Here is a 23,464-nt window from a genome sequence, read left to right on the forward strand (position 1 = left end):
TCATAACCAATAAATGTGTCATGACAGGTGAGGAGATCTGGAATTTTTTCCGACATTTCAATCATGTGGGCAGTGCACCTGCTGCACTGATGTAATGACAATGGCCATACATTAGCCTTTTCCCATTCAACCATAAAGACGGCTGTTTAATTTCTCACTGTCTGTTTCGGCATTGAAAGCAATCAATTTAAATCATACTGTGGAATTGTGCCATTTGTGACAACCAATCATTGTGAGGCCCTGCCGGAGATAATGGAGGAATCAATTATGCCGTTGCTGAAAACAAAACTCTGAGAACAATTTCGCACATTTATAATGGCTTTGTTTTGTAGCGCTGCCATTAAACCGCTTCTTACTGAGGTGCAAATAAACACAGTGGAAGCGGACTTAGCTTTTCATGTCATATTTCATTTGAATACCAAAGGGAATACGGTGAGTCTGGAGATGCATGAGATTCCAGATGGAATTCCAATATTTCATTTAAGAACACTCCACTTTTCAAAAATATGCCCATTTCCCAGATCACCTAGAGTTAAACATTCGATTTTTACAGTTTTGGAATCCATTCAGCTGATCTCCGGGTCTGGCGCTAGCACTTTTAGCATAGCTTAGCATAATCCATTGAATCATGATTAGACTCTTCTGTAGTTACATTGTGTACTAAGACTGACAGAAAATTAAAAGTTGTGATTTTCAAGGCCGATATGGCTAGGAATTATACTCTCAAACTGGCGTAATAATCAAGGACTTTGCACCCGCAACATGGCTGCAGCAGTTGCAATGATATTACGCAGTGCCCAAAAATAGTCCCCTGCTATTGAAAGTTACTAAGGGGACTATTTTCGGCTGCTGCGTAATATCATTGCGCCTCCTGCAGCCATGTTACGACAGCAAAGTCCTTGATTATTACTTCAGTTTGAGAGTATAGTACCTAGCCTTATCTGCCTAGAAAATCACAACTTTTATTTTTCTGTCGGTCTTAGTACATGATGTAACTACAGAAGAGTCAAGTTTTAAATAGGAAAAATATCTAAACTCTTTGGTTATTTTTTGGCGCTATGCTAAAAGTGGTACCGCCAGACCCGGAGATCAGCTGAATGGATTCCAAAACTGTAAAAATCATATGTTTAACTCTAGGGGAGCTGGAAATAGAGTATTTTTTCAAAAAAAGTGAGTGTCCCTTGAAGTCAGTAGAAAAAAGTAAGTTGGGTGAGAAAGTGAGTGTGCATGGAAAAAGGGGGTTGATGAACCGCACAAACAAATAAGACAGAAAGTGAAGATGGTTTAGAACACGAACACAACTATAGATCTAAAGGTGCCCATACTCGCTCTGTTTGGGTGCGGAGGAGGGTTTGCCCAGCACGTCAAACTCATCCTTGGCAAAGTCATTCTGCAGGGCTCCTCCCTGTACCAGAGAGTCCTGACTTTGGGGGGCACTGGAGGCAGACTCAGGCGGGTTCTTTGGCCCAGTGCTATGCGCTGGTACGCCCGAATCTGCAGGAGTTGTGGAGGACGGGGTGGTTGAATCAGAGACAGGGGCGGGTGTCGGTTTGGGGGTGTCTAAGGACTTTGAGGTCTGGTTGGAGGGCGTATCGCTCAGGTCCACCAGAGGGGCCACTGCTTGTGGTGAGGTAGAAGAACTGACAGTAGATTTGGGGGTAGTTTTAGGGGCTGGTGTGGGATCGGCGGCAGGGGCGGTGCTCGAGGTAAGGGTGGTGGAATCGCTAGCAGGGCTGTCAGTGCCGGGATCAGAGTTAGTGGTTACAGAGGGAAGCAAGTCCACAACTGTTGCTGTGGTATCAGCAGCATGCCTGTGACAAAAGGGGGAGGAGTCAGAGAGAGCGAGAGAGGAAGTGATTGAAAGAGAGAGAGAGAAAGAAAGGGAGGGTGAGAGTTTTACACGGGATAGGAAGAGAAATAAAAAACAGCCAAATCGACACAAATAAATAAAGCAAAATAAAAGATTGTTAGGTAACAAAAAAGTGAGCGGTGTGTGGTCTCTACAGTGTTTAACCTCCTAATATACCCGAGCTTTGGTTTGTCTTTTTTTCAGATTTCTTACACCTATTTTGGGGTTAGGAAGAACCAATAAATAAATTAACCAAACATTTTTATTGAACCTGATAAAGCTGTGTATTTAATTCTTCATATATGTGTCCAACAGGTTCCAGTTACATAGAATTAAGTATTATGGTGCAAACAACAAAAAATGTGATGTCCACGTATATGGACACACAAGGTCTTAGGAGGTTAAAAAAACTTTATATTTCATTAGCACAAAAGCAGATGTTAATAGCAGACATTAATGGAGGGGCATCCGATCTCATACTGTAGGTGGTAACCAATGTATAGGCTATAAATGAACACTAGGCTAATGTTATTTTTCCTGTGGTGGGCTGACTTATTATTTGCATTATTATTGTCCAGCATAATGAATAACGTGTTTCTACAACTTGCAGGTGGGCTTCTTTTACAATAGCAACACTGAACAAACAGCCCACCAGAGTTTTAGACATGAACAGCAGTCACTGCTTCAGGTCAAGACCTGTATGCTTGGAGGAAATAATGATCAAATGTGACCTGGCTCAATGTGAACTGCAGGTGACTTTATTGTTGTGTGTACGGCTGATTTTATAGCACTGTGTTTAGGGACTCACTCCGGGTCAGTCAGAGGGGTGGTCTCATTGGGTTCGGTAGGGACTCCTCCTTCATGGTTTGGTGTCCGCTCTTCTTCGGTTCTTACCTCCACGATGGGCTCCTTAGATTCGTCTTTCCTGAAAAAGCACACAATGAGAGAACCAAATATGTTTTCAGCCAAACTGTTTTTAGAAGCTGTCATGAGTTTGTGTAAAATATGGACAAACCCAAATGTTGGGTTTAAAATAACCCAATAAAATGTTTATAGTTGACTCAACCGTGGTTAATTTAAAACCAATGATTGGTTTTATCCATATTTTACCAAACCATTGGTTTAAACAACTGAGAGATTTTCTGTTTCTATATTCTCATTGTCAATTTAAATGACACAAGAAGGGACACCAGCTTGTTTTCATCTCATTTCAAACCAGCTTGCAATGTCTCACCTCACCTGTTATCTAACACAGCTGCCGTGAACCAATATTCCCATCATTCTCATTCATAGAATCAGATACAACACAATCACACCTGCCCTCCGGTAGAGCTTATAGGACTGATAATGATGGGAGAGTTTGGACAGATGGTTTCAGACAACAGAAGACAAGAAAAAGAGGTTCTTACGTAAAGGCAGCTTTTCCCTCTTCAATATCTTTGCTCTTGGTGGAGGGGCCGGACTTGCCACAGAAGTTGACAGCGATGCACATGACGAGGCCGCACTTGTTGAGGAAGTAGCACGTGACATCCACACCAAGGAGAAGCAGGATGAAGACTACGATGAGGATGCCCACGATAGCTCCGGTGCCCAAACCTGAGCTTGTTTCTTTGGAAGCAGAGAAGGAAGAGAGATTTGGATGTGAGATGGGTTTGTTTTGAAGCCATGGCTGGGTAAAAATAGGACAGACCACACCATTGGGAAAAAAATCCTTCGTGTGTAGGTCAGTCAGAAGCGAAAAAAGGTCATGGGAACACACGGATAAAAAAGTATACCGTGTATACAGTGAAGGTAATGCATTGTAAGTTGCTTTGGATAAAAGTGTCTGCCAAATTCGTAAATGTGAATCAAAAATCACCCAATGTTGGATTGCTGACACCAAATCATGGGTTGAAACAACCAAGCATTGAATACTTTTTAACTCAACAGTGTGTTCTGGCCAGTATTTACCCAACTATGGGTTAAAACAAGTGCAGGTTTATAAAAAACAATTTTTTATCATACAAAATATTTAATATATTTTATACTGGAATTATGACAAAGTTTGTATTAGGGTTGTGATACCAGATCAAAACTGAAGATGATCACACTCAATAAAAACTAAGTAAATATTAATAATATATTATTTCATATTATTATTTTAAATATAATCATAGAAATGTAATGAATGAATGTTGCCATCAAGTATTTCTCATCAAATACAACATAGTTTTTTTTCAAGTAATTTGAATAAATTCAAAACCATCTCTACTTAAAAAAGAAATTTGTTCACATTATTATTTAAATGTTTATTTAAGCAATTGCAGTACTGCAAAGCACATGCAGTCCTCTCATAGCACACACACATGAGCATTTTACTAAACACTTAGGGCCAGATTTACTAACAGCTTGCCAGCGCAAATGCTTCTTATGCAGTAAAAAAAACACTTTAAGGATGTACTGAAGACGCGCAGTTAAAAAATTATCGCTGAAAAGGTGTGGACTTTTGCGATTGACCTTGCAACACCTAGGATCAATATCAATCTATATCAATCTGTGGGAGGTTCCCATTTAGACGCAAAATATATAGTAGGATAGTGTTTAAACGAATCACACAATGTGATTTACTACACTGTAAAAAAGTTGGTTCAACTTAAAAAAAAAAGTTCAACCAAAAAATCTTTCTTAAAGTGTGAGGTTTCCATTTGTAAATGTACTGGTAAATTTAACCCTATGCTAATTAGCCCTGCTCTTGGTAGATTGCATTTTTCATTATGGAAATTAGATTTTTTGCACATTTGTTCTTTAACGTGCGCCTTGTCTTTAAATCACCTGCAGAAATGTCCTTTCCTATCGGCACTTTATTGAAATTGTGCTCTTACGCTAATTTGCCATGTTTAGAAAATCTGGCCCATAATACAGAGAAACCTGTACTTTACATTCGTAGTTTCATTTAAAAACAGCTGAAAATACTGTTAGTCATTATTGAATCGCAATGGGGACTATGCAACAAACACATCCAAATCAAACGTTTAGGTTTTGATCACAAATTCATACAAGCAGCATATCATTTAATGTGTCACACACACACACACAATATAAAACACCACATATAGAGTCATTCTCAACAAAAGCATTTATTACTCACATGAAAATATACCAGCATGCTCATTCAGAGGACAAACAAAAAATAACTGTACTCAAGCTCACAATTACCTTTCAGAACAGCAAGTACAAGAGTTCTTTATTTATAAACAACAAAGAAACTGCATGGGAATGAAACTAAATATAATGTCAATATAAATGCACCAATAAGCATTCACTTACATTGTAACTCCGCTGTAAACACACAAACAAACAAACATAGCCACACCACAAAAAACGTCACAAAAAAGCTCAGACAGATGAAAAGCAGAACTGTGTTTTTAGCATATGAAAACACAGACTACTTACCAGAAATGCAAACCTACACCATGAAAATGCTAAAAAAGCAACAAGATCTACTGAGATGGAGACACGTGAATTAAAAGACAGAACGCTGATCACAACATAAAGATGAAAGTCTGCTGAAATATGATTGAATTGTGCAAAAAGCATGATGAAGGCATGAAGAGGACTATAAAACTTGTCTCATTAACAAGTAAACTAAGTGTGACAAAAGTGCTTTTGGATTAAGACATGACAAGTGTGAGGGATGAGACTTAATCTGAAGATAAATTGCAGGACAATGTTATTGTATAGTTCACACAAAAATGAATATTCTGTCATTATTTACTCACCTTCATGTTGTTCTTAACCCTTTATGAGTTTTTTATTTTGATAAACACAAAATAAGATATTTTGATAAAATGATGGTAAGCACACTTACAGTTGACGGTACCCATTGAATTACATAGTATTTTTTTACTATGGAAGTCAATGGCTACAATCAGGTGTGTGTTTACCATCATTTATCAAAATATCTGAAAAATATATTTGAAAAAAAATCATATAGGTTTAGAACAACATGAGGATGAAAAAATGATGACAGATTTTTTATTTTTGGGCGAACTATCCCTTTAAATCATAATAAATCTTTATGCCTACAGTAATATCTACTGAATGAATATCTCATAGTGATCCTGTTGTTTTGAGTTTGAGGAATAGAGAAATTTACTTAAAGGAATGGTCTACCCTTTTGCCATATTAAACTATGTTATTACCTCAACTTTGACAAATTAATACATATCTATCTTTTTCAATGCGTGCACTGTACAGCGCATCGTGAATGTGTTAGCATTTAGCCTAGCCCCATTTATTCCTATGGTACCAAACAGGGAAGCCACCAAACACTTCCGTGTTTTCCCTATTTAAAGACTGTTACATGAGGAGTTATACCAGTAAGTATGGTGCCACAAAATAAAACTTTTTTTTGGTACCATAGGAATGAATGGGGCTAGGCTAAATGCTAACACATTCATAATGCACTGTACAGTGCACGCATTGAAAAAAGATAGGTATGTATTAATTCGTCTAGGTTGAGGTAATAACATAGTTTAATATGGCAAAAGGGTAGACTATTCCTTTAAGAAAATGCACCAGCCAACAGGCTTTAGTTATGCCACCAAAAAGCAATTGTGAATTGAATTCAGTGAGAAACCTGCTGTTGCCGAAATGTACACAACGAGGAAATTTGTGTTTATCTCATTAACTGTGACTATATAAATCTCTGACTGTTTAAATAACAGTTTATTGTGATCCATCAGCACTCTGTGAATTTTTCTTGTGTGTATAGTATACAGCCATACTGTAGATATTACCTTGAATCAAGATGAAGATGCTGACTACTCATTAGACTTCTACTAAATTCAAGGCATGCGTCTCTAATGAAACACCCTTCTAAATCATTAATGTAGTCACATAAAGACCTAAAATACATCACTGTGTATCAATGGAATCATGAATTATGGATGCACTCAAGAGGGCTGCAGGGAAAATGCATTAGAGAAAACTTTCCAGGAAAGGCTCCAATTTTCGACACTCATAGGAACCTGCAGCTCCACTTGAGCACATAAGAAAAGAACGTGACGCATTGCTCTCAGAACACGGTGCACGCTTTAACTTCCTATCAAACGAAACTGAACAAACAGACAAACAAACATGAAACATACACTTTAATCAAGGCTTAGATAGTTTGTTAAAGTGCACCTCTAGGAAAACTAGCAATGCAATGACCGTCAGTTGAGTTATTCCCTCATACTCTCGCATACAAGCGCAGACAGTATACAGAAGTAACAAGAAATCAAGTAAGATGGCTTCATCTAGGTTTTAAAAGCAGCTTGTCAGGATCCTGTAATGATCTTGTCTTGTCTTAGCTTCTAGTTCATTGTAACAGGGTTCTGACAGTAGCATGTTTTGTGTGAAGGCACGTGGCTTTGTTTATCAGGCCATGTGCTTCCTCTGTCACATCTCTGAACCCGCCCCCTCTTCACCTCATTATCATCCTATTATTGTTTGATTCTCTTGATTTGCTCCATTATTTTTACTGTCCTGTGCTCGTTGTCTAGTTTATTGTAAAGTCTGTTTAGTGTTGTGGTTATCCTGTTTATGTTGTTTGAGCCCTTGTGGGTTTTGCTTTCCTTGTTTTGTCCCTGTAAATAAAGTGTTTCTTGTTACACCTGAACCGTCTGCACTTGAGTTCTGTCCAACTGATCCTGACACAGCTTGTATCCTTTGCGGTCTATGATATCGAATAATTTGTGAGTTTAACCCTTGCGTATTGTTCCAATTCAAAAGGTGTGAAAAAGGTGAAAAGAAAATCCAGTCCACAATCGGTCATTTTGTGTGTTTTTCCCCAAATCAGTAACACCACTTATAAACTTGGCAATTAAAGAGTTAAACTCATGGAATTTTTGTAAACATTTGGTAGTTTTGATCAGTACTGAGGTTGACTAACAAAAATTTTGAAAAAAAATAATCTGATACATTTTTGCAGCAGTTTAATTTAGTGGCCATTTTTGGCCACTAACAACACAAAAGGGTAGTAAATTTGCCCACGGTATATTGTTGAGTTTTTGAAAAAATTCAAAGGATTTTCTTAAAATATGGGTTAATATGAGATTTGTCACCAAAAATCATTTCATTTGCTGAAACACAGAGAAAGTTGTGGCCAAATTAAGACAAAAAAAGGCCAAAAATGGCCCCAACAACACATAAGGGTTAAAGAATAAAACATAACATTTGATGCTATTGACTGTAAATTTTTGAAGTAAATTAAAATATACCTGGTTATATTAAGACTCTTTCACAACAAGAGCAATAACTGTAAAGATAACTATTATGATATGTAAAAAAGGCAAAGCAAATATTCTCATAATTGTCCTTACTCTTACTCGCAGATTTTGTGTTTTTTTTTTTTTTGCTTTACTTGCACAAATAAAAACATCGGATTAGACATGCTCTCGTTATTTTTGCTGATTTGGTTGCACAAGTTGAATTTTTCGCATCGCCCACCACAAATTCGCATCTATTAACGTCTTTGCATTTGACTTTGTATGCAATCTACTGTGCAAATAATTACATTACAATTTGGTGCACTGTAAAAAAAGCTTTGCTGCCTTAAAAAAATTTTTTCAAATCAACTCAAATTTACAAGTCATGTCAACAGAGATGAGTTGTCACAGCTTGTAAAATATAGTTGAAAAAAGTCAACTTAATTTTATAAGTTATAACAACTCACCAGCAGTTATAAAAACTCATCTCTAGTCAAGATAAATAATAGTAAGTTGAAATGACTTGTAAATCTGAGTTGATTCAACAAAATTTTTTAAGGCAGCAAAGTATTTTTTACAGTGTGTGTCCACCGCATAAGAATAACTATATTGACGCCCGCATCAACTGATTATAATGTTTTGTTTATTCTAAACTCTTTACTCATTTTAAATGTGCATGCCCTTCGAACAGATTTTGATTGGCTGTTAATAATTTATGATTCATGAGATGGAGAATCCAACAATATCGCTTCTCTGCATCTTTATAATGGCAGACTCTTAAATTTCCCTACATTTCAATACATTTCTATTATTGTACTTGGCTTAAACAGGTCCTAAAGGTTTCGGATGCAGTGTTTCTCTCCCACTGTAAAGGTGTATGTTAAAACAGTGCAGTCTGGGTAATAGGAGGTGGAGCTGACAGATTTAATCTACTGCTCGGCCGGAGAGGACTGAGAGCACTTCTTCTAGCTCTGGGCGTGCGGTGGGCTGCCACTTGTTTTCCTGAGCTTCGGCCTGCATTTTAACAAGTGTGATAAATCACGGCACATATCTAAGCACAAAGGCCACGTGACGCAGCTCGCTCACTGGCCAAAAAACACCACTGTGCTGACACAGCAAAGACTTAAAATGTCTAACGGACATGCAGGCAGTCTATCCACATATCCCGAGCCTTACCGCAACACTAAAAATGAAAGATAATAAGCGTGATACGTTACATTTGAGTGTTAACATTTCATTTAAGTTCCAGGTTGAATGAAGGAGGTCTATAATACCTGGAAGCCTCCATTAGCATTCTCATCCATTTTAAAGGCAGCTGTTTTACTTGCTCATGCACCCCGGGGAGGAACGAGATCTGCATGCTGGCATTTTTGCTCGGTGGAACTCAGTTGAGGACACAATTTAATATTTTGAGCCTATCATCTTAGCTGTAAATGTCATGATTAATAACATCGGATGATGTTACATTAATATTGACCTTCACTAGACATAGTATATTATGCTATCCTTTATATCCTATACTTCTTGCCTTAAAAAAGTTGATTTGGCATATGGTGGAATAAACTAGACCATGCTAATCAGTCAACCTTGTCTGTTTTTTACTGAAACATTAACTGCAGGATCAAAATCTAACTGTCCAGAATGACTACTTGCGCAAATCTCAATCTGTTGAATGCACTTATTGAGGTTATTAAGAGCCAATTACAGACTGTTTTTAACCTCTGCGGCACGATCATTATAAACATTCAGTCTGTTCTGAGGGCTCTCGGGTTATTCAGACACCTCGCAGATCTGGCACAGTCTTTCTCCGTCCTCTTCCTTGCAGGCACTCTCCGTGACAAGTGTGAATGAGTGGCACGACTGCCAGTGCCAAGTTTGGATTTCCAAAAGCACGTCGCCTCCGGTGAGCTGAATGAAGCTGGTAATCCATTACACATCATAGACAGGCCAAACCGGTTCCTGCTTTTCTGATGAAGAGTCATCCAACATCAACACAGTGATTAAAGACAGAAGCACCATCATATGAATGACGAGCCCAACAAGCTTATTGGCACATGCGTTTCCGGGAGCCAAAACTCCAGAGCGCATCACTTTATTACCACGAGAATCCATTCCAAAATAGGAAACAAATGCTACTCCAAATGCTTTTTTGACTGACTGACAATTCCCATCACAACTCTGCTTTGTATCCACGTATGAGCCTTTATACTGTAAGACACTTAATTACATTAGTTGCACTTTACTTAACACCCACCCAGGAAATGTCTGCATAGGTCTTGCATAATAATGTCATTCAGATCTTCGGTGGTACAGTATACGGAGACCTTGCACCATCTACATTAATATGGACAGCTGGCCGGAGGTTAAAATGCCTGTCAGGTCCATCACGAATGTTCAGAATTAATTAATACGGTTATAACGGAGGATGTGTCATGCACACAAGATCGCCTGTGGGGTCTTGCATTGAAATTCAGTCTGGGGGGTGTCATTTAAAGTGTTTAAGTTATATCCTGTCTAAGCAAGAAAAAATAGCCTTAAGGATTAAAAGTAGAGATGGTCAATCAAAAAGTTTAACTGAACAATCCTGACTTTTAAAAGTACAGGCTCTGTGGGTCCCTCTGATCCAGCATTGAGCACCGTGACATCATAGGACGAACACATGCTACGGTCACGCGTTACAGTCCCATGCAACTCGAAGCCGAACGCTGGCGTGACATTTCGACTCCATTGTGTTTGTTAAAAACACACAGAAAAGAAACATTTTATCTATATTACCATATTTTCTTAAATCCTACAATGATTACGGCATGAGACCACACAAGTATGTGTATACAAAAAGATGTATTACAGAACATAATTGAATTACACTGTTGAAAATGACACTTATCGACTTGAATGAGTTTAACAGCAGTAGCATTAGTTTTGAACGGTTTCCTTTTCAAGTAAGAAGCAGAGAAACAAAGTAAATATAAAGTCCAAATATAGTAAGTAGATATTTTTTGAATCTTCTAAAATTATGTACATTTTCTCACAATAAAAATGTTTTTTTTTCATGTCAACACACAAACCCAAGTGACTATCCCTTTAAAACATGAATTAACAACAGATTAAGAATGACACAAGAATAATAATAATAAAAAAACGCAAAATGAATGTAAGTAACCTAAAAACTTCTCTGCTAAATGAGCCCTAAAACAATTATTTCAAGATTGTTATCATGGAAAGGCCTGAGACCTGACTTCTTAACAGGGAAAAGATTTTCTACAACACTCTCCAAAGTCCATGGTTTGAAAAATATCTTCTCAAACGCACTGACGCTGCCTTGTTTCAACAAAAAAATTGTACAAGAACCAAAAAGAAAACAATCGAAATGGTACAAGCACCGAACACTCTGCTTAATTCTGATAAAACTGACTGATTTTTTGTTTGTTTAGCCTGCAAGAGAATCAGAAGGCGTAGAAAACTGAAGGGTGTGGCTGAAGAGTGGGCGGGGCTTAGGACAGGCGCTCCTCTCCTCTGGTAAGCCCCAGTTTATGAGAGCACGAGTACAGTCAGCATGGAGAACATGAGAGTGACCAGAGCGTACGTCACAGAAGAGCAGCCAAGGGTTGCTGAGATCACATATCCCACATCATCACACCAAAAGAGCACGGAGACAGTGCACGTGAAGAAAAAACAGGCAAAAATGGAAAACCGAAACGAAAAAAAAAATGCATGGTCCGGTGATGTCCGAATTTACACATGGAGACAGATAAAGAAGGTAAAGAGGAAGGGGAGAGAAATTGGGAGAGAGAAAGAGAGAAAATAGGTCAAATACAGAAAATTAAGTTTGAAAAGTTAATCAAGATTAGGAACGAATATTAGAGGAAAGTTTAAGCGCATTAGTAAAAACTAAAAAGTAAGAAGCCTGTAGCTTGTTAAAGGAGAACACCACCGTTTTTCAATATTTTACTTTGTTCTTACCTCAACTTAGACAAATGAATACATACCTATCTTTTTTCAATGTATGCACTTAATCTTTGTACAGCGCGTCGTTAATGTGTTAGCATTTAGCCTAGCCCCATTCAGTCCTTAGGATCCAAACAGGGATGAATTTAGAAGCCACCAAACACTTCCATGTTTTCTCTATTTAAAGACTGTTACATGAGTAGTTACACGAGTTACCCTCCAGTCACATTAGCTACAAAAGTGAGTGACACCGAGCGACGCGCACTCGCTTGATGGGCGTAGTATAGACCATTTCAAAAGATGTAAACAACACTGATCCAGAAGCACTTCCTGTTTTCGTTTTTTAACACTAGATAAACGTTGGGATAAAATAAACCAACAGAACATATAAACCTGAATTAACTGAAGTTAAACAAACATCTTAAAGATAATAATATATGTGAAATAAAAAAATAACTGTCACAAACTGTAACAGGAAGTGTTTCTGGACCAGTGTTATTTACATCATTTGAACTGGTCTATATAAAAGCGGTATCAAAAGTCACTTCAGAGGTATTGTTAAGTTACAAGAACAGTGTTTTTGGATTTAAAAGTATTTATTTCTTGATAAAAGAATATATGAGAGATAAACAAAAATAGAGAGATAAAATGCCAAACTTATCAGATATATACAGAAATACGCATTTTCCACCATCTTGAATTATTTTCTTCGACTCGAGCCACTGACCTACGTCACGCTGCCCCTTCACTCCGATGGCAGTCGCTTTGTCGCATCACTCAGCATTTGCATAAAATAACCTTCTTGTTTATTTTGGCGAGCTCGACGCTTGTCGCTGGCAAACGGCCACTTCCATTGAAAATGAATGGTAGCCTGTCGCTCTGTCTCTTTCTCTTGTAGCTAATGTGACTGTAGGGTCAGTATGGTTGCACAAAAAAAAAACGTGTTGATTTTTTAAACGGATAAATTTGAGAACTATATTGTATGGCAGAAGAGCACTTTGTTTGCAGTACTTTGACGTCAGCGTGCAGTAATATCATCACTCCTGACTACTCCCCCTCTCACTCAAACCTCCATCAATATTACTGCGCGGCCAAAGTCAAGTGCAGGAAACTAAGTGCTCTTCCGCCATACAATATAGTTCTAATTTTTTATCCGCTTAAAAAATCGCCACGCTTTATTTTGTGCCACCATACTTCCTTGTATAACTACTCATGTCTAGGGAAAACATGGAAGTGTTTGGTCGCTTCAAAATTCTTCCCTGTTTGGATCCTAAGGGATGAATGGGGCTAGGCTAAATGCTAACACATTCACGACGTGCTGTACAAAGATGAAGTGTATGCATTGAAAAAAGATAGGTATGTATTAATTCGTCTAAGCTGAGATAAGAACATAGTAAAATATTGAAAAAACGGTGGTGTTTTCCTTTAAGAGCACATCAAATGACACATGGAGAGCACAGCAAGTCGAGAATAAAAGGACAAACGACAGACAGATGATGGTAAATATGGAATACTGTAAGACACACACAGACGCACACACAATCAAGAAATATGGATAAGGCAATCTTCCTGGTGTTTCACATTGTATAATGCCACGACAATCCTACGTTACTTATTTCTTTTAATTCTTGAATTTTTAAAATTGAAAAGCTGAAGTGTGTTATTTATGTGCAAATAGCATTACTGTAAAAATAACATTTGTTCCCTGAAAACTCCCACATGAGATTTAGCATTTCCATTGGTCAGATAACTGTTAGTTTTGCCCCCAAATCTTGCCATTGTTTAATTCAGTATTCCTATCTCGAGCTTGTTAATAAATAGACAAAGCCCACAATGTTTACACTGTAAAGGAAAATCCGGCTTACAGTTGTCTAAACATATTAAGCTTGAATATTAAGTCTACATATTTAACACTTCAGCTCTGAAAGAAACATCTACAATATGTTATTAAACAAACAGGCTTTCATCTTTCTGAACTGCAAACACCAGGGAAACGTTGCCCAGTCAAAATACAATGTGAAAGAAACTGGTTGTGATGCAATACAGTGTAAGTGATGCGCTGGGTAACAGAATGAGTTTACAATGTTACTTAATCTTCACAAAGTTAACGGGCATTGTCTTTGCTCCATGTCGACTGTAGCTGGGGAGATTTGGATTACAGTAAATTGAGATTTAGCATTCATTGCATGTTCAGGGTTGGCGTCTGACAAGTGTCCTTCTTATGCATGGAAGGAAATGTGTATCACTCCAAAAAATAACTAAATAAACACAGTTCCAGACAGAGATTTTAACCTGTTTCGTGCATGCTGGTCCAAATACAAAACAAGAAAGATGTGTGATTTAACAGCCATTTTGACAATCTTATATAAACACAGCTGTTCCAGCTGAGGTAATGCAGATGTTGAGCTAAATATAAAGCCTCTTGTCTTACAACACATCCACAGGTTACACATGGAGGTCGACTGCAATTTGTTAGTAAGGCGAGGTTTCGCAGATACGGAGAGAAAAGGATGAACGAGAAAGGCTTTTCTGCCCATCTGAACCTGCCCTGCACAAGTGCTACAAGATCCAAAGCTCCCACTGCTATATGGCTGCTTCCCACTAAGCGGATGAGAAAAAAGCAAGTCTCTTAGCCATGCACCGGCAGATGCCTGTTAGGTCCTCAGTTAAGCATTAAACCATTAATCCTGTTGAGGTGCCATCATGCAAAACCAGCAGATGCATCCCTACTGAGAAGAGGCAGATAGTCAGGGCCAATTCAATCTCTCTGCTGCAATGAGCCTGAACTTAGCCGTAGTCCAGCCTCAAGAAACAGAGAGAAGACTTAAAGAGAGAGAGAGAGAAAGAGAGGGAGAGTACGAGGCAGAATAAAAGAGAGACTGAGAGACGATCTAATGCCCAATTTTTAACAGTGGGGATGCAGCTCGTAAGAAAACAAAAACACAGCACTGCCAATGGAGCACAATCCAAGCAAGCCCTTGGGTTTTGTTGGAGGTAGTAGGGGTTGAGGGGTGGACCTGCTGTGGCTTTTTGCCTCCCAAGTGCCAAATAGAAAATCTCATCTCCAGCGATATCATCTGCAATTGCTCGGAGACAAGCAATATAGCTGGCTGAAAGAAGGTTGCCAGAGGGGTCAAAGCTCTTGAGAGGATGTCCAGATCCTGAGCTGAAGCCAGGTCTCTAGGCTTAACCTTCGCAGACATTTATCACTCTGAGGCTCTATCATTCCTTTCTACTTTTATTACTTTAGATTGTGTCAAATCACTCTCTAAGGGAGGCCAGGCCACAACCTGAATAGACACAAGGGTGGCCCAGGTAATCCACAACAAGACCCGGAGTGGGATGGTGTTAACGAGTTTGGTCGTGAGGCGGTTAGGGTGAAGGGGTCTGGAGGAGGGGGATATCGGGCTTGTTGGCTGCTATAGTTGGCAGTGACTGTGGGTAAAGGGTCAGGCATGGGATGTACCTGGAATGGCCGTGGGCTTTGGCATGGTCCTGAAGGAGAGGATTCCGGGTTCAGATCGTCCCCGTTGGTTTTCGGCCACGACGTTAATTTCATACTCTGTGTTCCACTCCAGACCGCTCAGCACGACATACTCACTGCCGTTGGGCAGGCGCATCTCTTGCTTCCAGTCTTGGCGATTCTTCTGCAGACAAACATGTGCAGGCATATAAGCATGAAATTGTAAAACATGTTGTGGATTTGATATGGGACGTTTATCAGTCGTTTCAGCTTTTCTTTCCTAGGAGCATCAAAGTTTGATTTCACATTGATATCAATATTTAATATGGATTTACTCAGTCAATATTAAAGATATCAAGGTAATATTTTCACATTATATTTCACATCCCTTAGGATCCAAACAGGGATGAATTTAAATATTTTCACAGAATGTGTTTTACATTATGTAGGATGTTTTAATGTGGAAAACAGTAAATCACAAAAAAATGACTATAGTTGGGTTTTCACAGACTGGGTCACAAATACATTTATCCATTCGGTAGACGCCTGCACCCAAAGCAACATATTGTGCATTCATGCAATATATTATAATACTGTATGCATAAACAGTACTGTGCAAAAGTCTTAGGCCACCATGCCAGAATTCGATTTGTTGTTTTTGCAATGTTATAGTGATCATATATAATTATTTCTCAGTCTCTATAATAAAAAAACTGCAAAATCTCTTAAACCTAAATAAAATTAAATCCTAATTTCTTATAAAAAAAATCTGCTCAAAAACACTCAAGATGTGTTTAGTGACAAAATATGTCACCCTAAAGACAGATGATGCCTAAAGAAGAAATTTAGTCCCGAAATTAAATTTTTAATTTTTTTGTACATATTTCCTGTATTTTCTGTTTGTATCTTAATAAAATAGATTGAAAAATATATATGGATGTACATTTAAACAAAAAGTCTGGTGGTAGTGGCCTAAGACCTTTGCACAGTACTGTATATACCACACAAATATAGGACAGTTATGTTTTTATTTTAAATAATTTTACATTTCAGCTGCAAAAAACAACACTGTGTTATGCTACAGGTCCCTCTCCAAAACATGTTATTTTCACAATGGCGGTATAAATAATTCAGCTGTCAGGGTGGGTTAAAAGCATGTTACCTCATGTCCCATCATACTCACAGCTTTATAGCGCACAAGATAGTGTTTGATAGGAGAGCCCCCATCGTCCTGTTTGATCCAGTGAACCTTTATCTCATTGCCCGTGGATTGTGGTTTAGCCTCGAGTTTGGGAGGATTAGGTTCCCCTGTGGAGAAAATGGTCAGAAAAACGCTTTTAGTGACACCGGCACCGACTGGCTTAGATTCAAAATGTGCTCTAACCGAAGAATATTACAGGTGAATATCACCAACACTACAACCTGTATTTTAGTATGTTTATCCTCACTACTTTGTCTTATTTTCAGGTAAACACATCGAAACAACCTTAAAACAAGATACATTTATTGGATAAGAAAAACATCTTTGGGGGAAAAAACAGCGGTGGAGAATTTTTTTACTTAATTCAACAATTCTCAGAAAAAAAGGCTTATTTTGTTTCTTATTTTGTTTTAGTAATATTTTTTTTTTTTACCAGAAAACAAGACAAAACATTTATCAAAATATTGTCCTTTAAATAATTTATGACCTTCAAGGTAGTCTTTATTTTGAAATAAATAGTAAAGAAACGGGTAAGCTCATTAAATGCCTAGTTAATTTTAGACGATAATTAATTTACAGTGTTGACCTAGCAGGGGGAATTTAAAAGACCATTAAACAGTTTATCGGCAAGCTTGTGCAAGACCGTGCACAAAAACAAAGCATAAAATTAATGATCAAAGGGTGAAATGCAATACTTCGGTTGAGTCACTTAGAAAACATCGAATTCCAATTTTCTCATTTTTTGGCCGATGTCGAGACGTCTCATTGCCGAGTCTTTTGGCAACATAATGATGACTTCTACCTCCCGTCCTTTCAAATGTGGCACATTAATGAAAGTGCTTGGCTCTCGTGTAAGACGAGCTGATATGGCGGGGCATGTGGAGGGCTGTAATGAGAGCTGGACCTGGTTTGGTGGCAATGATGGAGAGAGAGCAGTAATGTAATTCAGTCTCTAGGGAAGCTTGTTACCTCGACTTGCCCACTATTTAATGACAGCACTCCCTTAATTATTCTCCATGCTTTGATTGGAAATTTTTTGCCAATGCATGTAATATTATCATTGGGCCAAAAGGTGAGGAAATATATGCGTGTGGGAGGTTGTTTTGGGATGTTAGCTATCTACCTATGTCACTATAGGAACCTGGGAAACGCACTATACTCTGCTCTCATGAATCATTATAAAGAGCTACTTGACAAGAGACCCTATTAGGAACTAATATGACATTGTGTAAATACCGCCACATACACTATACAAAACATGACAAATGGGATGAATTTTAAGTTTAGGCCATAGGATCTAAAGGTTTAATCCAGAGAGATTTAAAGAATTGTTCTGGGATCAATACAAAGCGGTAGCATTTGTGACAGCTTTTACTACACAAAAAAATATTGTGTTACAGTAAAGTATTTACAATAGAAAAGCAATATTATAAGTTATATTCACTTTTGCAGGATAAGTGCAACAAAACAACAACATGACGCAACTGCATTAAGAACAATTTACATTGCAAACTCATAACCAAAGTTCACCCATCAAAAACAGTGGTTGATGATAGTTTAGTCAATTTTACAGCACAAACAGCGAGAGTAAATTACTTTATGACTTAAAATGTCCCTGAATGCTCATCTGTTTGCTTTCATGCAAGTGCATTCCTGAAGGACGAACATGATTTTTATTGCTAATGAACATTATGCAACAAATGCTAATGGAGCTAAACTTGTATTGAACCCAGAACAATGAAACGTTATATTTTGGATATAGACGTAAACATGGTTCCGACTTAACCCTTTTGCTGTGTTTTTTCACTAAAGTGAAGTGAATATAAAGGCTTTTAAGAGATTTTCAGACTACAGTGCTGTTAGTTAAAGCATGCATGAAACAGAGGCCTGAGGTGTTTCCTTGATGATGAATTGATAATCGATTAAAGTTTATAATCAGATGCTGCAATTGAAATGAAGACAAGTTAATTTAAAAGACAAACAGTGCACAGTAATGGCAGTTAAACAAGTTATCGGAGATGCGCTCATGATCATTAATTCCAGTTAGGTGAGGGATTTCCAGAAGCTAAGAAGACAAAACAGGGATACATTAGGGTTACAAAGAGAAAGAGGAAGAAGAATGCATGCACTACCATGCAAGTTTGTGCAATTTGATCACCATAGCTTTAGTACTTGAAGTTACAGAAACAACATATCATCCCAAACAAAGTGTTGTGTGAAGAATACATTCGGGAAAGAGAAAGCAGAGGAATTTCTTCCGAATACAAGTAAGGCTGTCCAGGTTCTCTTTGCATTGCCATGTACCAACAGCAAACATTGACAGTAGGTGGGTATACAGTATTCATGAGACAAAACAGACCATTAGTACATGCACGAAAAGTGTGTGTAGACATTGGGTTAAGAGAGAGAGAGAGAGAGAGAGAGAGAGAGAGCTCAGAAGTGTGTGTTTGTGAATGCATTCATGCATTAATATTATTTTAGTGATGTTGTTAGTCTGTGTGCGATGCATATTATAATGCAACTTACCACATTTATGATATGCACTTTATGTAGTACTTTTAATACATTTTAGTAAAGATATCAAAACCAATAATTATTATTCAGCTCTAAAAAAATAAAGCATGTTGTCTGTGTCACTCATGCCACTGGTTGGACAGGACAGTCCCATGCCAAAGTGCATTGGTTAAGCAAATATTGTTGTGTCAGGCTGGTCAAAGAAACAGTATTGTTGTGATAGCTCCAGTGTTTTTGCGTATAATCTTTATTTAAAGGTGTTGTTTAAAGGTGCAGTGTGTAAATTTTAGCGGCATCTAGTGGTGAGGGTGCAAATTGTAACCAATGGCTCAGTACACTGCTCACCCCTCGCTTTTGAAACGCATAGAGAAGCTACGGTAGCCGCCACCGGACAAACATGTCAGCGTCGGAAACAACTTGGTGAAAAAAGTTTGTCCGTAAAGGGCTTCTGTAGAAACATGGCACACAAAATGGCGATTCCATTTAAGGGGACCCTCTGTGTATGTAGATGAAAACGTCTCATTCTAAGGTAATAATAACAACGGTTCATTATGAAAGGTCTTTATACACCACTGATAATATATTATTTTGCATTTCTGTCAAGAGACCCTTATAAAAATACACACTGCACCTTTAAACCTCTGTGAGTGTCTTTATTCTGTTCAACACAAAGATATTATAAATGATGGTAGCCACACAGTTGACACAGTAGAAGGATGGGAAAAACAAATACTATGGAAGTCAATGGGTACTGTCAGGTGCTTACCATCAATGGTTAAAATATCTTCTTTTCATGTTCAACAAAATAAAGAAACTCATACAGGTTTAGAACAAAATAAGGGTGAGTAAATAAATGATGATGGAAGTTTAATTGTTGGGTGAACTATCCACTTCAGTTGGGATAGGATAAAATATTTTATTAAGGTGCTTACTTCACATATAAAGTTTACGTTTTGATCATCAGTCAAACTCAGAAGGTAACTTTTACCTTTCGAAAAATCTATTTTATTTATTAAATGAGAGCTGAATGTGGAAGGAAAAATGTTTTCTGTAGAGAGTCAGTCGAGTTTAATATAAATTGAAAATCAATAAATAAAATCAACATGCAGATTACTTAACAGCGTGTGCTCATGTGGGAGCCAAAGCTTTGTGATTTCTATCCAGGCAGAATGTCTGAGGGTGTCTAAAAGTCAAATAAAGTGGGGGATCTGATAAATTAAACGAAATAGCTCATAATCAAACTGATGGTATTGAGTTGGCGATAACTCCTGACCTCACTACCCTGCTGTATTTCGCTCTTAATGGTAATCTGGCCAACATAAATCAACAAAAATTACCTTCTGTTCACCAGCGAAGACGACATCATCAGCACCATGCAAGAGTCACATGACACAGTCACATGATACGCACGTAACATGATTGGTTGAAAGGAAAGTGGAAGGGGGGGTGGGTCACATGGAAAATACAAAACATGGAAAAAATTAAACAAACATGGAACAAGAGAATGTAACGTGTTAAGACCAAAAAGTACACAAACAACAAAAAAGAAACACAAATTATAAACAAATACTTCTCTGTAACATTAGATAGCGTGTACAGAACACAATAGAAATACCCAGATCCATAAAGCAATTCCAGGACAGCGGTTTTAGGAATCGTAGAGCGAATACAAATGAAAGTATTAAAAAAACCTGCCAGATATCGGAGCTCATCAACTATGCAGAGCGAGATTATGGTCCAAATTGCTTTATGAATCCAATTCACAGAGAACAGTATTTCCTCTGACTGGGAGTGGTACTTTTAATAAAATGGATTCAAAAACCGCTCTATTACATTATACTCAATTACATATCCTTGAGCAGATTGCATGGCCTTAACTGCGCTGTTAAAACAGCTTAAATACAGTACAACAGGCCGACCGAAGGCAGAGGAAACTCTGTGGAGTTGACGGTTCAGATTAACCTGCACAATACAGTATAATATGAATCATGGGAGCTAAACACTACAGAATGGGTGTATGTGAAGCATTAAGGTAAAGACTGGAGGACCTCTCCAGACTATACCATTACTTGCTGATCTAGGATCATGCGATTTTTCCTATCAAGATATGAAATACAAAAACTGATCCTAGATCAGGACTTTTAGCCTGAGAAAACATATATAGTACAGTATGAGCTCAGGTGTGCAGCTGAGAGATGTGGATGAGGATAATGTGGATCCTCCATCCCAAGGATAGAATTAGGTTTGTGTGTATCTATCTACAGGTCAAAGTATGCTGCATGTACTGTACACTTTTAGTGTGGGAGCATAGTTCAATTACAATAGCTGGCATAGAAATTTCATGGTGATCTATCAGGGTGAGGAATCACACTGCATGCAGTTTATTACACACTATTATATAATCTATCTATATAGTGGACCCCAAAATGCAATAAAAGTATTTTTATTAGCATTTTTAATATTTGTGTCACTGTATGATATGCTCCTAGAACATTTCTACCATTTAGTCTAGACTACACCACTCTAGGCTAAAGTTATTAAGTGAAAACTAGTATCTGCTGGTACAGAATATGTATAAGTTAAAGGGACACTCTACTTTTTTAAAAATAGGCTTATTTTCCAGCTCCCCTAAAGTTAATTTTTTATATTCTTACCGTTTTGAAATCCATTCAGCTGATCTCCGGGTCTGGCTGTACCACTTATAGCATAGCTTAGCATAATCCATTGAATCTGATTAGACCATTAGCATTGCGCTCAAAAATAGCCAAAGCGTTTCAATATTTTTCCTATTTAAAACTTGACTCTTCTGTGGTTACATTGTGTACTAAAACCAACGGAAAATTAAAAGTTGTGATTTTCTAGGCAGATATGGGAACTATACTCTCATTCTGGCGTAATAATCAAGGACTTTGCTACCGTAACATGGCTGCAGCAGGCGCAATTATATTACGCAGCAGACGAAAATAGTCCCCTTAGTAACTTTTAATAGCTGGGGACTATTTTCGAGCACTACGTAATATCATTGTGCCTCCTGCAGCCATGTTACAACAGCAAAGTCCTTGATTATTACGCCAGAATGAGAGTATAGTTCCTAGCCATATCAGCCTAAAAAAAAATCGCAACATTTACTTTTCTGTCAGTCTTAGTACACGATGTAACTACAGAAGAGTCAAGTTAAAAATAGGAAAAATATCAAAACTCTTTGATTATTTTTTAGCGTGATGCTAATGGTCTAATCAGATTCAATGAATTATGCCAAGCTATGCTAAAAGTGGTAACGCCAGACCTTGATATCAGCTGAATGGATTCCAAAACAGTAAAAATCTAATGTTTAACTCTAGGGGAGCTGGAAAATGAGCACATTTTTTTTTTAAGTGGAGTGTCCCTTTAACACTACAAATTGTAGCTGTCAAATTATTTAGAAAGTCTTAAAGCTGATTTATCCAGTATAAATCAGTATAACAAAATCTTTTGTTTGCTTATCTACACTCTAAGAAAAAGAGGTACAAAATCTGCCACTGGGCAGGTACCCTTTAAAAATACCCAAATACAGTATATGTATGAACAATTTATGTACAGATACACATACATTTGGTCCTAATATGTACTTTAAAAGAACTACCTGTTTTCTGAGAGTGCATTAACTACTCATACAACCATAAAAACATGAAACTTCTTTGATGTCCAAGAAAGTTTTAGTATTGCATTTATAACTGCCATTCAATGTCAACTAAGCAGAAAATAGTCAACAATGCCTACTTCTTAGATAAAGACCCTGTCATGTCTTTGGCAGAATAAAAATTGCTGTCTCTTCAAAGAAACAATCCTTCAGTAAAACCTTTTTCAGGTCCTCCCAATTTGTGGTCCATTTATTTAGAATCCATGCTGTCAATGTTACTCTATTTTACATCTAACGCTTATCAAGTTTGGGATCAAATTGTAAAGCATGTTTAAAACTTCATAAGCAGACAAGTAAAAATTAAAAAGCACCTATCATGCAAAGTCCACTTTTACAAGGTGTTTGGACATAAATGTGCGATGGCAAGTGTGTGAACACAACCACCATACAATAATAAAAAAAATGATTTAGCCACTCCTATTTTAATCTACATTAAAACAGAGCAGTCTCATTAAACATGCTGTTTTGATTCTCTTGTTAATGTGATATCACACAAACAAAGCCCCGCCCACAGCCACTGACCGACTGGTTAACTTTACCCAAAAGCTTTTCTAAATGTGTTTGTTAGCATGCTAATGCG

The 23,464-nt window shown here is 37.7% G+C and overlaps 1 protein-coding gene across 6 annotated transcripts in view; it reads right to left on the reverse strand.

The window, feature by feature from the left end:
* Positions 1 to 23,464, reverse strand: part of ncam1a (neural cell adhesion molecule 1a) — a 287,657-nt gene that overhangs the window by 6,081 nt on the left and 258,112 nt on the right. For 2 of the 6 annotated variants that reach the window (XM_065286935.2, XM_065286936.2), the window contains 5 exons: positions 16,674 to 16,798; positions 15,494 to 15,674; positions 3,259 to 3,457; positions 2,658 to 2,774; positions 1,326 to 1,811 (listed from right to left, as the gene is read on the reverse strand). In XM_065286935.2, coding sequence (XP_065143007.1) covers positions 1,326 to 1,811; positions 2,658 to 2,774; positions 3,259 to 3,457; positions 15,494 to 15,674; positions 16,674 to 16,798 — 1,108 coding nt within the window. Of the gene's footprint in view, positions 1 to 1,325; positions 1,812 to 2,657; positions 2,775 to 3,258; positions 3,458 to 10,123; positions 11,691 to 15,493; positions 15,675 to 16,673; positions 16,799 to 23,464 lie in introns of those variants that run through there. The other 4 variants (XM_065286937.2, XM_065286938.2, XM_065286939.1 and 1 more) reach the window with 2 other exon arrangements.

The sequence above is a fragment of the Paramisgurnus dabryanus genome, chromosome 18, assembly GCF_030506205.2.
Source record: "Paramisgurnus dabryanus chromosome 18, PD_genome_1.1, whole genome shotgun sequence".
Taxonomy (NCBI): Eukaryota; Metazoa; Chordata; class Actinopteri; order Cypriniformes; family Cobitidae; genus Paramisgurnus; species Paramisgurnus dabryanus.